The 12958-nt window shown below is 55.5% G+C and overlaps 5 protein-coding genes across 5 annotated transcripts; 2 read left to right on the forward strand and 3 right to left on the reverse strand.

Annotated features, from left to right (window-relative positions):
• Nucleotides 1–63: 63 nt before the first annotated feature.
• Nucleotides 64–1032, reverse strand: PG998_008566 (uncharacterized protein; the record flags this gene model as incomplete). Its single annotated transcript, XM_066875382.1, has 1 exon — nucleotides 64–1032. The coding sequence occupies one exon, from the start codon at nucleotides 1030–1032 to the stop codon at nucleotides 64–66; it is 969 nt and encodes a 322-aa protein (XP_066731327.1).
• Nucleotides 1033–1833: 801 nt separating this feature from the next.
• PG998_008567 (DNA primase large subunit) lies at nucleotides 1834–3412 on the forward strand (the record flags this gene model as incomplete). The annotated part of the gene is made up of 3 exons (XM_066875383.1): nucleotides 1834–2581; nucleotides 2605–3178; nucleotides 3244–3412. 3 exons carry the CDS (start codon nucleotides 1834–1836, stop codon nucleotides 3410–3412), a joined length of 1491 nt encoding a protein of 496 aa, XP_066731328.1.
• Nucleotides 3413–3678: 266 nt separating this feature from the next.
• Nucleotides 3679–4212, reverse strand: PG998_008568 (uncharacterized protein; the record flags this gene model as incomplete). Its single annotated transcript, XM_066875384.1, has 1 exon — nucleotides 3679–4212. One exon carries the CDS (start codon nucleotides 4210–4212, stop codon nucleotides 3679–3681), a length of 534 nt encoding a protein of 177 aa, XP_066731329.1.
• A 2154-nt stretch (nucleotides 4213–6366) lies between these two features.
• Nucleotides 6367–8794, forward strand: PG998_008569 (putative peptide transporter PTR2; the record flags this gene model as incomplete). Its single annotated transcript, XM_066875385.1, has 7 exons — nucleotides 6367–6373; nucleotides 6433–6844; nucleotides 6912–7206; nucleotides 7274–7487; nucleotides 7546–7832; nucleotides 7921–8068; nucleotides 8151–8794. The coding sequence occupies 7 exons, from the start codon at nucleotides 6367–6369 to the stop codon at nucleotides 8792–8794; spliced, it is 2007 nt and encodes a 668-aa protein (XP_066731330.1).
• Nucleotides 8795–9269: 475 nt separating this feature from the next.
• Nucleotides 9270–10917, reverse strand: PG998_008570 (uncharacterized protein; the record flags this gene model as incomplete). Its single annotated transcript, XM_066875386.1, has 3 exons — nucleotides 9270–9698; nucleotides 9746–10277; nucleotides 10331–10917. The coding sequence occupies 3 exons, from the start codon at nucleotides 10915–10917 to the stop codon at nucleotides 9270–9272; spliced, it is 1548 nt and encodes a 515-aa protein (XP_066731331.1).
• Between the last annotated feature and the right edge of the window lie 2041 nt (nucleotides 10918–12958).

Genomic DNA, 12958 nt, shown 5'->3' on the forward strand with positions numbered 1-12958 from the left:
GCGCATTCTTAAGTATTTCCAGGTAGTGCTTGAAAAAGGCTTCCGAATCCACTGCCGATGCAATCAAATCAGGGCCCCCTCGGATTCGGTGAAGGTCACCTTCGCATTCCTCGGATCGATCTTTACATGCCCTGCTACCCACGTACACAGCTGTGGCTCGAATATGACGGCCGCAGCCAAAGGGTCGTGGAAAGTCATGAAATCTTTGATGCTCATCCACCACTTGCTCAGCTTGTAGAGGACTGGCTTGAGCGGGCCTTCCACCTCGTCCTGGAAAGCCAAGTACTCATCCTTCGTCCAGGCCACCTTGCGCGTGACATCGAGCCCGACGAAGCGATGGCTCGGCCGCCTTGTATTCACCACCATGCCTGCTGCCGTCCGGTCGACGGCGATATTCCACTCCAAATGCGGCTCGCCCGCGGGAAGGAACTTGCCGCCCATACTCACCAAGCCGCGACAAGCGGAAGCGATCTCGGGGTCGAGAGCAAAGAGCAAACCAAGGTTGCTCAGGGGCCCAATTGTCAACAAGACGACCTCGTTGAGGTTCTCGTGAATGGACTTCCGTATGAAATCGACGGCTGTGTTCTCCGGTCTGTTGAGAACGTCGCCCTTCTTCTGGATGTATTGGTATTGTTGGCAGTTTGGCTGGCCGTTGCCTTCCAACAGAGGATTGCGACGCCCACAGTAAATCGGAATCTTAGCTGCTTCTGGACCGCAGGCACGGAGAAGCACTGCGGCCACGGCCGCGCGCTGCTGCACGTCGCCGGTCACGATGGTGACACCGAGTAGATTGCAGCGGGGGTGCAGCGCCAGATATGCCAGGGCAAGACCATCGTCTGGGTCGGTGCCAATGTCTGTGTCGACGATGACCTTGATGCGGTCGTCGACGGCTTCCCCTTCAACTGCAGCGACGGTGGCTTTCTTGCCGTCTTCGGCATTGGCCGCATAGCCGCCTTTGTTGTTAGTTGAAGAGCCAACATTTCCTGTTTTGGCGGTGGCCTGAGCGCCCCCGTCGTCGGTGGTCGAGCCCATGATTCAAGAGATGGCTGATCTGCTGATGGTAATGGGACAATGAGGGCGTTGCGACCGGGTATGCAATGCCGATGATGTTACCGATTGGTGCTTACTACGCGATCGAAATGAGTCCTAGCGGGGTTAAGTAAGAATGTAGATGGAATTTACATGAGCCTGGAGAACCTGGAGTGAGACCGGAAAGGTTCCGACTACACCTTCACCTTATGGAAAGTCCAAGACAAACGGTCACAATAAGGACGACTGACAAACAAAGATCGGGTTCTGAGGAAGCCAGGCATCTGGTGAGTTTTCAAAGAGCCGTTGATTGCCTTTTTGCTATTGATTGAAGGGCAAACCACGCAAAAACACACAGCAATTACCGTTCGCTAAGCCCTGCTCGCATTCCCCAAGGGCAATCAGATTGCATAGGATAGAAAGACCGTACCCAGGAAACGCAGTCTTTGCGACCAGGTCTATGGAAAGACACCTCATGCATCTACGTACTGCCATCTAGCGGCACTCATGATACCAAAGATCTGAAGATGACCATGCTGGATGTACAATTTACTTATGCAACCCAGCGGGGTCTTATACGTGCATAATGCCCACCAATGCAACCTGTTTGCTTAGGCATGATTGATTGGCCAGTCTTAATTGATTTCTGGCCGGGCTAGTGGTTGTCTGTCGCGACGCGTCTCCCAGGGCCTTTTCCAAACGCGACCACTTAACCTAGCATGTCGTAGAACTGATAGCAAGTTTGTGCCCTACAATCTTTCTCCCAAACACCGCGACCCTCCGACGACACAGAGTGCAATCACGATGCTGCGACAAGACTTCAATCGAATCGACCCCAAAAGGCGCAATGTCCTCGATCATCGCAAGAAGCAGTTCGCCGACCCGGCATACAAGGAGACCGCCTACCCCCACCGACTGAACTTCTACAGCGTCCCGCCCACCGCCGATATTACCTTGGAGCAGTTCGAGCAATGGGCCATTGACCGTCTCCGTGTCCTGGCCGAGCTGGAAGCATGCTCGTTCCGAAACAAGACTCCCGCCGAAACGGCCGACCATATGAAGCCACTGCTCGAAAAGTACCTCCCCCTCGACTCCAACTCGAGCTCGTCATCCAAACTGTCGGCCGAGCGGCAGAAGGACCACTACAGTCATTTCATCCTACGCCTGGCCTTCGCTTCGACCGAAGACCTTCGGAGGAGGTTTACACGAGTCGAGACAATGCTATTCCGTCTCCGCCTGAACGACCAGTCCACTTTGGCCAAGGAACGCAACGCATTCGTCCAAAGCCTGAACCTGGAATGGGATCCTGTCAGCGACGACGAGCGGAGAGAATATGCGACCGAGCTTGCCGCGCTTGCACCTTTCCGGAAAGGAGGAGTTCAGGAAGAGGAGAACTGGTTCAAGGTGGACTGGGAGCGAGTTCCCGACTTGGTAGAAGGTCGCAGGGTGTTCCTCCGAGCCGGCAAGGCCTATGTGCCCTCGCGAGAGTCGACGAGCATGGTCATCGTCGAGTTCACCAAGCGTCTAGAGCGCGCTTTGGAACTGACGGCGCGTGCGCTCCCCGGCTGGACGAAGACGACCGGTTGACGCCCATTTTGGACCACCTGTCGAAGAACTTCATTACCCCTGACGCCTCTTACAGCAGCAGCACCTCGTCAGTGCCCGGCGCTGATATCTCCGCCAGAAACGTGGACACGCTGTCTGCCAGCTTTCCTCTCTGTATGCAACATCTGCACCGATCGCTCCGGCGTGACGCGCATCTCAAGCATTTTGGCCGTCTACAGTATACTCTGTTCCTGAAGGGTATTGGCCTGAATTTGGAGGAGTGTCTTATCTTCTGGCGAACGTCATTCCACAAAATCACCGACGATACCTTCAACAAGGAGTACCGCTACAATGTCAGGCATACTTATGGTGATGTTGGAGGCGACTCAAATCGTCGCGGAGGAGGATACTCCCCATTCTCGTGCCAGAAGATCTTGACCGAGCATCCACCTGGCCCGGGCGAGGCGCATGGTTGCCCATACCGGCACTTCAACTTGGAGAACCTCACGGCACTGCTGCAGCAGGTCGGTATCTCGGACCGATCGGTATTGCAAGGCGTCAAAGAGGATAAGGAGGCCCAGAAATTCCATATGGCATGTAATCGGTATGTACCCCCAAAACAAAAAATCCTATCCGTGTCGTTGCAACAGTCACTAACACACATTCTAGCGTATTCGAGCATGTACACAAGAACGAGATCAAACGAGTCAAGGACGACGGCATCATGACGTCGGCACAGTTGGAAACGATCGTGCATCCGAACGAGTACTTCAAGCGGAGCTACCTTCTCAAGAATCTTAACAAGACTGGGCAGGATGTGAAGATGGAAGAGGCGTAATGAGGCTGCTGCATGAGTGATTGTATGACTTTATTGAAACGCAAGGCATTTGGGGGATATGGAGTTAGGGTGTACACAGTCAAGAGGCGGCTGTTGGGTAAGCATCTGTCTTTTGCAAGATGGGTTGTCCTCCGGGAACACCTTGGGTATGTAATACAAACACAATCTGAACATGAATAATGGCATCGCCAGGATCCCAAAACATCACAACCTGTTCCTCTTTTTTCGTTTTCTTTTCTGGCCTTTGCCACGTCGGCAACATCTATTCACTGCCTCGCCTCGTCGAACCACCGCGCGACCTTCTCCTGGTCCGCCGACACGTTCTCCCAGTGCTCGGCCAGCCTCCCCCTGTCGTCGAAGCGCCAGACCCCGCAAAACGGCACGGCCAGGTCCGGGATGTTCGTGTTGGTGCTCCGCGCCCGCAGCGTCCCCATGACGGACCCGAAGTAGGCGTTGGTGCTCACCCGGTCCACGTCCATGGCAAGCGTGCCGCCCGCGGCCGCCACGAGCCCCTCCTCGTGCTGCTGCGCGGCGGCGGCGCCGCGCAGCGGGCGCCCGTGGTCGTTCAGCCGGTGCAGCACCAGGTCCGCGCTCGCGACTTGCGAGATGCGCGTCAGGTCAGCGTAGAGCCAGCGCAGCATGTCGTCGCTGTTGGCGAAGCTCGGGGTGGCAGAGGGTGTGGGTTTGACGGTGGCGGGAGCTGTAGTCGCGGCGTGTGGACTACTGCTGCTACTCTCGCCGCTGCTGGCGACCGGCGCCTTCTTGTGGTTTGGATCCGGCAGGGGCTTGTTCAGCAGCATGGCGATGTGTGGTAGGGAAACAGACGCTGGTCGTGGGGGTAGGGATACGGATGCCGGCCGCGTTTCTTTTCCCTTGGTTTTGCTTCGTGGTTGCGCCCGGTGTGGCGGTTTGGTTGAGCAACAACGTGTGCTGCAATCGCTAGGGAAAAGTGAATATTTTACAGCAGATACTGTTACTAACGAAGATGAAGGTGCAAAAGAAGGAGTGGTAGTTGTTGTCGTTGTTGAAGTTGGTGCCGCCCCAGTTACGGATATCCCGCCGTATATGCTGAATCTGCTTCGAGGCATGCTGGGCAACGTCTGGGGACACAGGGCGCCACCACTTCGGTATGATGCATGTCTCACTGGACGGGAGAGGTATGTGTGTGAGTGGATGGAGCACTGCCTCCTTTTTTTCGTCCGCTATGGGTATTCGAGGAGATAAATCCCCCTTGGCCGGACGTCCGACGAGACGGCTTCTTATGCACGTTCGCCTTCAAGGCGAAGGTTTCGACTATGGCGCGTGAGGATATTACCTTGGGCAGTAGGAATCCGCCATGGCAGGTTTGGCAGTCCTGGGTCACGTCAAGTAAAAGTAAACTTATTTAAATCCCGATGCATCTGTAGACACGGAAAACGCCAACAACGGAGGCTTGTCGTTAGTGAGACTGTTCCTTTCCACCTCAATCCTACTCATTGCCATGGCCAGGGGCAATCTCGGCGCTGCCCCTGAAGCCAAGAAGCTATTGAGAGGATTCACATCTGATACTTCTCTTCATTTTAGAACGCCAGATGCTTTCCAATTATGCGAAGGCCTATATACACGTACCACGATGTTGATGGTTTTGAAAAGCGCAGTACGGCAACTTCAATAGTGGCATGGCATGCATCGAGGGGGCGCTTTATTTCAGATGTCAGCACTATTGATGATATCTGCCTGACTGTGGAAGTGGCTTTCTCACCATCGCTTGTGCTTCGGGCCGTTGAACACTTTGCCGAAACTCAAGTCAAGTGCTTATAACCCATGGTCATGGTTTCGCCTGTGGCAACTCATACTATGAAAATAATTTTGTTCTATTGAGATATGATGTTTCATTATTAATATACTCTTATCTTGGTGTTATTGCGCTGCTCACAATGTAAATAGGGTGTAGCGTTCCCGACTGTGTGGTTCATGTTTCCTGTCCCACGCGTTAGTTCGGACTCGACTTTCCGTAAATCATGCAGGTAAGCGAGGCATCCAAAGATAGAAGATGGGGGTTATCTATTCTCTTCGGGTGAACATATTTGCAGTTGGGCGGCTCTCCCCGGCCGACATTGATATGAACGGGCCAATCAAGCAACATGGATACGTGATCCAACTCTCCCAACGCGTTTGATTTATTGAACGCCAAGTCACGAAAAGTCCCTGCCTTGGAATATCATTGTCAATCACATCCAGCGCTTTGGTCGCCCCCGACGGTACGGCTTCCCGACCCAACCCTCGTCTAGCATCGCGTTATCATAGGCCTTGATGTCGCCAAGGTCGCCCAGCGTCTTGGGTGACTTGGCCACCACACCTCTCAAGATATGAGGCAAACCCCGCCCGTTCCAATGTCACGGCAAGATAAGCACAATAAAGGACGAGAGCATCTAATGGCTTGGTCACAAGCCTTGGTGGAGGCTTGAGCAACGCTTGTATTGCAGCTCGAATCTCCAGACGATTGGAAAGATATCGCAGCGAACCGGCTTCGTGATTTGGAGATTTGGCGATGCATAACCGACATGTCGGCAGTACGGCATCGGATAAGGAGTGTGACAAGGCATTCGCAACCGCCGCCTTTAAACACACTTCTAGATGCCGCCAAGATTGATGTTGGTGCTGGGCGTAATCGAAGGACTGGCTGTATTAGGAAGCTGTAGATGAAGGTCTTATCAGTCGGCGCATATTGACTGCAATACTTGGGTTCTAGCCAGCTCGTAAGAGAATCCAGGGTTCATTGCAACGTGACTATGGGTGGACATGAGCATTTATGAGAGCGATCGAGCGCTTGACGTGGCTGATCCCTCAATATTTCTCAACATATATCTACCACGTCGCTGTGTCTCTCCCTCCCTAATATCTTTCCATCTAAAGGCGGCCAAAGAAGGCCAGCGTCTGATAGTCAGGTTACCCTGCACACGGCCTCGCGAACAATGGCTGGTACGTCCGGATCCCACAACCCACACTCCGTCGATGCCCCAACTAACCCCCCTGGGCAGACACGCAACAAACCCTCGGCACCGTCGCGGCAGCCGTCGGCGACGTGGGCCCCGACCGCGGCGGCCTGCACGACGAGACGGCGGCCAAGGCCATCGACCGCGCGCACATGCCCCTCTCGGGCCTCGAGGACGACCCGGAGTTCGCGCACCGCGAGACCTTCCACGGGCTGTACGTCGCCACCGACGAGGAGAAGCGCACCCTGCGCCGCGTCGCCGGCAAGATGCCCAGCTCCTGCTACTACCTCTGCGCCGTCGAGTTCGCCGAGCGCGCCTCCTACTACGGCTGCAACCAGGTCTACAAGCAGTTCATCCGCGCCCCGCTGCCTCCGGGTTCGACGACCGGCCGGACGCCGCCTGGCACGCGCTTCAACCCCGGGGCGCTGGGCTTGGGTTCCCAGGTTGCTACGGCCATGTCAGTTTACCACTTTGTCCTGAGCTGGAAGGGGGTTTTTGGTTTGGTTATACTGACCCTGGCCAAGGACCGAGGCGTTCAAGTTCATGGCGTATGCGTTGCCGGTATTCTTTGGTTGGTTGGCCGACGCCAAGTACGGACGCTTCAAGATGATCTGTTGGGGTGTCGGTATTTGCGGTATTGCTCATGGTATGTTCCTACGTCTCGAAACTCCTTTCCGCCCTCAAGGCATATCTTTTACTGATGGTGTAAATCTTGCAGTTATCATGATCATCTCTGCGTTGCCACCGGTCCTCACCTCTGGTAAGGCCGTTGGTCCGTTCGCCTTCTCGCTCTACTTGCTTGCCATCGGTGCAGCTCAGGTATGTAACATCGACTAGTCAGTCATATGTGAAACGATGATATTGATCAGGTCACCCCTTAATATAGTTCAAGCCCAACATTTCTCCCACCATCATGGACCAATCGCCTCACAAAGTTGCCCACGTTATCAAGAACAAGAACGGCGAAAAGGTCGTGGTCGATCCCGAAGAGTCGATTGCCTCTATTATGCTCTGGTTCTATCTTCTCATCAACATCGGATCTTGCTTCGGGATCCCCACCAGCTATCTGGCGAAACTAGTTGGGTACTGGGCGGCCTACTGTGAGTTTCGACCACCGTGCTGAACTCGAAATCAACTGAGCTGACAGACACGGCCTAGTGATCCCTACCATCGTTTATCTGATGCTTCCGCCCCTCCTGTGGTACCTCAACACCCGTCTCATCAAGCAGCCCGCGGGAGGCTCCGACCTGGGCAACGTTTTCCGTGTCATAGCGGATGTCTTCCGCCACGGCGGTTTTCGAATGATTGGACGGAAAGGCTTCTGGGAAATCGGAAAGCCCTCTGTGAGGAGAGCAGCTGGCTCCACCAGAGAGTACCCTTACGATGATAACTTTGTCAATGACGTCCGCCGAACGTTTCAAGCCTGTGGTATCTTCCTGTTCCAGGTATGTATGGACTATACTGGTAGCATCTGCTCCAAAAAGAGGTAAAGAAGAACTATTTAGGGGAAAAGTAGCTGACACCCACTGAAAGCCCATCATTGGTCTGAATGACGGCGGTATTGGCGCCGCTGCCAATACCTTGACAGCCGGCATGGACGCTCATGGCATGCCCAACGATCTGCTCGACAACCTGAACCCCGTTTCCATCGTCGTACTGGTTCCCATCATGAACCACATCAGTCAGTCTATTTCCACTCCCCTTGGGAACCCCCCTTTCCCCCTTTCCACCTTTGCTAATGTCAGCCATGACACACTCACTAGTCTACCCAGCCCTCCGCCGTGCCGGAATCCGCTTCGGCCCCATCTCGCGCATGACGTTCGGCTTCGCCATGACGACGCTGGGCTCGATCGCGTACTCGGTGCTCGCGCACCGGGTGTACCAGACGTCGCCGTGCGGCGACCGGGCGAGCGGGTGCACGGAGACGGAGCTGGGGGACGCGGGGTTCTCGACGGTGCACATCGGCCTGTACGCGATCCCGACGGTGGTGACGGCCATGGCCGAGGTCTTCATCAACGTGACGGCGTACGGCATCGCGTACACGCAGTCGCCCAAGAACATGAAGGGCCTCGTCGCGTCCGTCAACCTGTTCATGTCCGCCATCTCGTCCATCCTGTCCCTCGCCACCTCGGCCGCCATCCGCGACCCCTATCTGCCCTGGGTCTTCGCCGCCCCCACCATCGCCGGCGCCTTCATCACCGTCGCCTTCTGGTTCACCTTCCGCCACCTCGACCACCAGGAGTTCGTCATCAACACCGACTTCGACGACATGAAGCTGGATTCCGAGGTCAGCGACGAAGAGGCTGCCGCCAGGAACGAAAAGAACACCGCTCTGCCCGCCACCACGGCTCAACCTGTAAACAGCAAGAGCGACGACGACGAAATTTCCCCCAATGCCAAGGCTTGATCAAAGGGTGCCCTCAGAATAATCCCAGTTAATGTGAAAAGGGCCGGTAATGATCAGTGGATGTTTAATTTACCATTCGGACTGATGCCAGATAGGGGTAGCTGTATGCAGATTCATGTATACGAACCTATTCCTGAGTCTCGAGTCTTGAGTAGTCGCCGTAGTTTGACGCATAATCCATTTGGACGTTCTGACATGAGCACGAATTGGAAAAACCCAGAGCCAATGCAATGTGATAGTATCATAACCCAGTCTTTTCTTTTCTTTCCATTTGCCTTCTTTCCTTCATTTATGACATTACCCATTATATTCGTGACCCTCGTTAATTCATTAATAATGTACATCTGCGCAACGCTTTTTCTTTTGATACGATAGTTGCCCGCCCCTATTCAGATGTCCAGCACCCACCCTCTATCAAATGCGATAGCACTCGTCTTGATTCCTCTGCCGAGAACCAAGATGCTTCATTCAGTCTCTACTGGCAGGAATCCCCACCGATTCCTTTCCCTTTAGTATCTAGGGGCGACGCTTCCGAAGACCTCAGCAACTCCCTAAGGGTGCCTTCTGCGTAACTTTTCGACTTGGCCCCGCCTTTCGTGTCTGAAGAGGCGACTTCTGTCACCGACGACCCTCGCCACGGTATCCAGCTACTGAAACCGGCCAAGAGCCTAGACTGCCCCCGCGGCTCTTCGGGAGATGTGATATCTGCAGCGGCCACAGAGGCGGATAGCACGGCTCTGGACGGCTCCGCAGATGCCTCGGGTGGGTGGCTGTCCACCCCAGGTTCCTGCGATGTCCTAATTTCGAGGTGACTATGTGAGGTCTCGGGTTTCGCCGGCTCGCCAACCAGTGCAGCCCCTGATGCCCGTGGCGACGACCAGTCTCCCCCTGGCTTTGGCGTGTGCTATCCATAACAGCCGTCGCGAAAGAACTCGATTTCCGGCGGCTGACGCTCTTTCTACAGCCATCTGCGTTCCCAGGGCTTGACGGCGATGGTTCTTCTTCGCCGCTATAAGAAGACGCACTCCCACTGCCGCCGTCCTTGCGCTTCCTCGATGCTCGTCCGCGCACGTCATCCGTCAGTTCTTGGGCCGACTTCTTCTTGCTCTTGTCTTCCTCCGACGAGCGGCTCGAGGACATGATGGTCTCGAGCGTGGAGTGTGCCGCGCTCTTCCTCCGCGCCGCCGCGCCCCTCCGCCTCTTCTGTCTCGTGGTGGATTGTTCATCGTCGCTCGGGATGGCCTGCAACGTGGGCCCCATCGGCGCCTGAGCTCCCCTCGCCGCCGACGATCCTGACGTGGAGAGGAATCCCGTGCCGCTTCCGTGCGGCACGACGTGGACTTCGTACTGGTTGCTCAGGGAGTACTTGGATCGGGCGCAGATCTCGGCGATCCGGTCTAGGTCCGCGCCGATGTCCTGCTGGATGTCGGCCATGATGTTCTTGAAGCTGAAGGCCTCGAGGGGCGGGAGCTTGACGTCGTTCCTGGACTGCTGCTGCGCCTTCTTGGTGCCCCGGTGGCGCGCCATGTTCAACACCATGCCATTCCGACCCGGCCGCCAGTTGGACGCTTGGGACGAGGCCGCGGTCGAGGAGAGGGGAATGCGACGGCTCGCGGGGCGGCTGGAGATGGCGGACGGAGGGGGCCCGTGTAGGTCCGAACGATGACGGGCTGCGAGTAGGTGCCGGTGGTAGTCCTCGTGGCCGTGCTCGGCGCGCCGGTGCTCTTCGTGTAGCGATGGCGGGACGAGGGCTGTGAACGGTTAAGCTCCCTCAAGGCGGTAGTCCGGTCGGCGGCCGTGGAGTCATCAAGTGGGATTGGTTTTCCTTCGGCTGTGGACGGTACTAGAGACGTGCTGGAGACGTTGGGCTGGCTGACTAGAGGGTAGCTAAAGAAGGGGAGGGAGTGTCGACGATATCTCGACGACCGAGCTGAAGACGGCGGTGGCGGATGCTGCTGCTGCTGCTGCTGAGGATTATGAACAGAGGAAGGCGGGGGAGGGTTGGAAGCATGAAGAAGGGAGGGAGGCCGTCTTTGAAGGTATCGGGGAGTACGAGGTAGTTGCTGTGCCGGAGGTGGCGTGTCTGATATCGGGGTAGTAGTCGACATATCCGCGGGCTGCATTTCCTACATGCATGGACAACACAACGCAACTGATATGACGGGCAAAAAAACAAGTACGGGAAGTGGATTCCCGTCCAAACGAAGCTGATTATGCAGAAAGCTGTAGGGCTTGTATGGCCTGTATGTAGGTAGGCGAGAAGGATGCGACGTATATGGTCTAGAGGTCTAGTGGTCGTGGATCCTTTGCTGTATGCAGACCTGCCTCTTGCAGGTTTTCCCAATGGCGAATGCGCCTGGGGGCTGGTATTAAGCCAGTCGAGTCAAATCACGGGCTGGGGAGCTGGAGCTGGGGGGGTCGCGAAACAGACGGGATTAAGACACTGTCTTGGAGTCAACTGCAGCTAGACACACCCGCGGTGCGGCAGAGCAGCAGATACGGGGTGCAGTGCTTGTAGCCTATTCAATTCTGGGGGGAAGATGGAGGACAGTGAGATGAGGAGAGCGGCACGCAAATTCTAGACACAATGCGGAATGGGAAAGATGGTGTGGTTGGCGGTTGTGGAGGTGGGGGGAAGACTAGGACTGATGGAAATCTTAGTCGTAGATTTACCCCAGGTGGGCGGCGGCGGCGCGGCTCCTTGTGTGTCTGAGATGGACTGTCATGAGAAGCAGAGACGGATTGACGGGCAGGCAGCATGCGCATGGAACGATCAAAGAAGTATCCTGGACTGAGGGGTCGACGTAGAAGAGATAGATGAATTGGATCTGATGCATGGGGAGAGGGATTGCTTTCCTTCCCCGATCTCATGCTTCCGCCATCATTGGGGGAGGGAGGTTTGGTTTAACTTTGCTCGCTTTCTTTTCCTTTCCGCTCCTACTCGTCTGGTGTCTCGTCTCGCTCTTCGCTGGCCCTCGCTTGTATGCAGGCCTATCCAGAGCCTCGTGGTGAGTGGTTGTGGGAAGAATTGCCCGCGCGACTATCTGGCTGGACCGGCTTCTGAACAGGCCACTGGAAGCGATGCGCCATATGCACGCAGTCGTGGCTGTCTTTCAAAGGCCGACAGGGGGTCGGTGAGGGGAACGCTGATGTGGGGTTGGGGTCCGTCCCATCATCAGTCCATCTTCACTATCTATCTTGTCTTGTGGCCGATATACATCCAATGACTACTGATAATGACTGTTGGGGGAACGCGGAGAAGCAGTATCAGGGGTCTACCAGAGCAGACAGACAACTTACATGGTGTCGATTATCGACTAGCATCGTGAATTGACTTTCTCGTCGCTGATCTGGCAAGCTGGTCTAGTTTCCTCTATTGGCTCCTGGACGGCATCTTGCCAGGCTAGTGCACTAGCGGATGCCTGCTAACGGGAGAAAAGCACCGTGAGATTCCGGAGCTCTAGCCGCGTAGCAGTTTGTCGGATTGGCCTGCCAGCAACATAGAGATATCATCTGCCCGTCTCGGCTGCGGCCGGCTTCTGTCTGTGTCCATTTCCGTAAGAGGCATCACTCGGATGAACCGACCGCGGCCCATGGCTGGCTAGCTACGTGTCAAGCTCTCTATCCCATTCCACTAACATCAGGACACCTTCATTGGCCTACAGGTCAAGCACTCCTGCAACACAAGGCGGATAAAAGACTACCTTTTCCCGTCGCTCATGCCGCAAGTACAGACCGAGCAGGCGAATCAACCGACAGCACTGAGGCGTATCATTCTGGCACGGCCACGATAGCGCGAGCCTATATACCCGGCGCAGCCAGGTAGTGACTCGGTTTCACAAGGAACTTCTTCTCGTGCAATCAGTGACTTGCACGTCACGCAAAGCCTGGACTAGCGGCCATATCGCCATAGGCCCTCGTGTCACCGACATCCGGAAAACGTCCTGGGTAGAGGAAGAGCTGTCTATTTCACCAATTATTATCTCGTTTCTCCCTTGCTGCTGGCGTCCGCAACGGCGATGGCCGCTCCCCTAGCCAGATACCATGTTGCTTCGTATTAATATCATTAAACCATGACCCTGTCACTTCTTCCGCACTATCGTCCTCTAATCGCATCCATAGGACTCTTCGTTTGGTGCTCAGACTGCAGCCGCTGAAATCTTG

This window comes from Apiospora kogelbergensis (assembly GCF_038363985.1).
Source record: "Apiospora kogelbergensis strain CBS 113332 chromosome Unknown utg000005l_segment0_segment0, whole genome shotgun sequence".
Classification (NCBI taxonomy): Eukaryota; Fungi; Ascomycota; class Sordariomycetes; order Amphisphaeriales; family Apiosporaceae; genus Apiospora; species Apiospora kogelbergensis.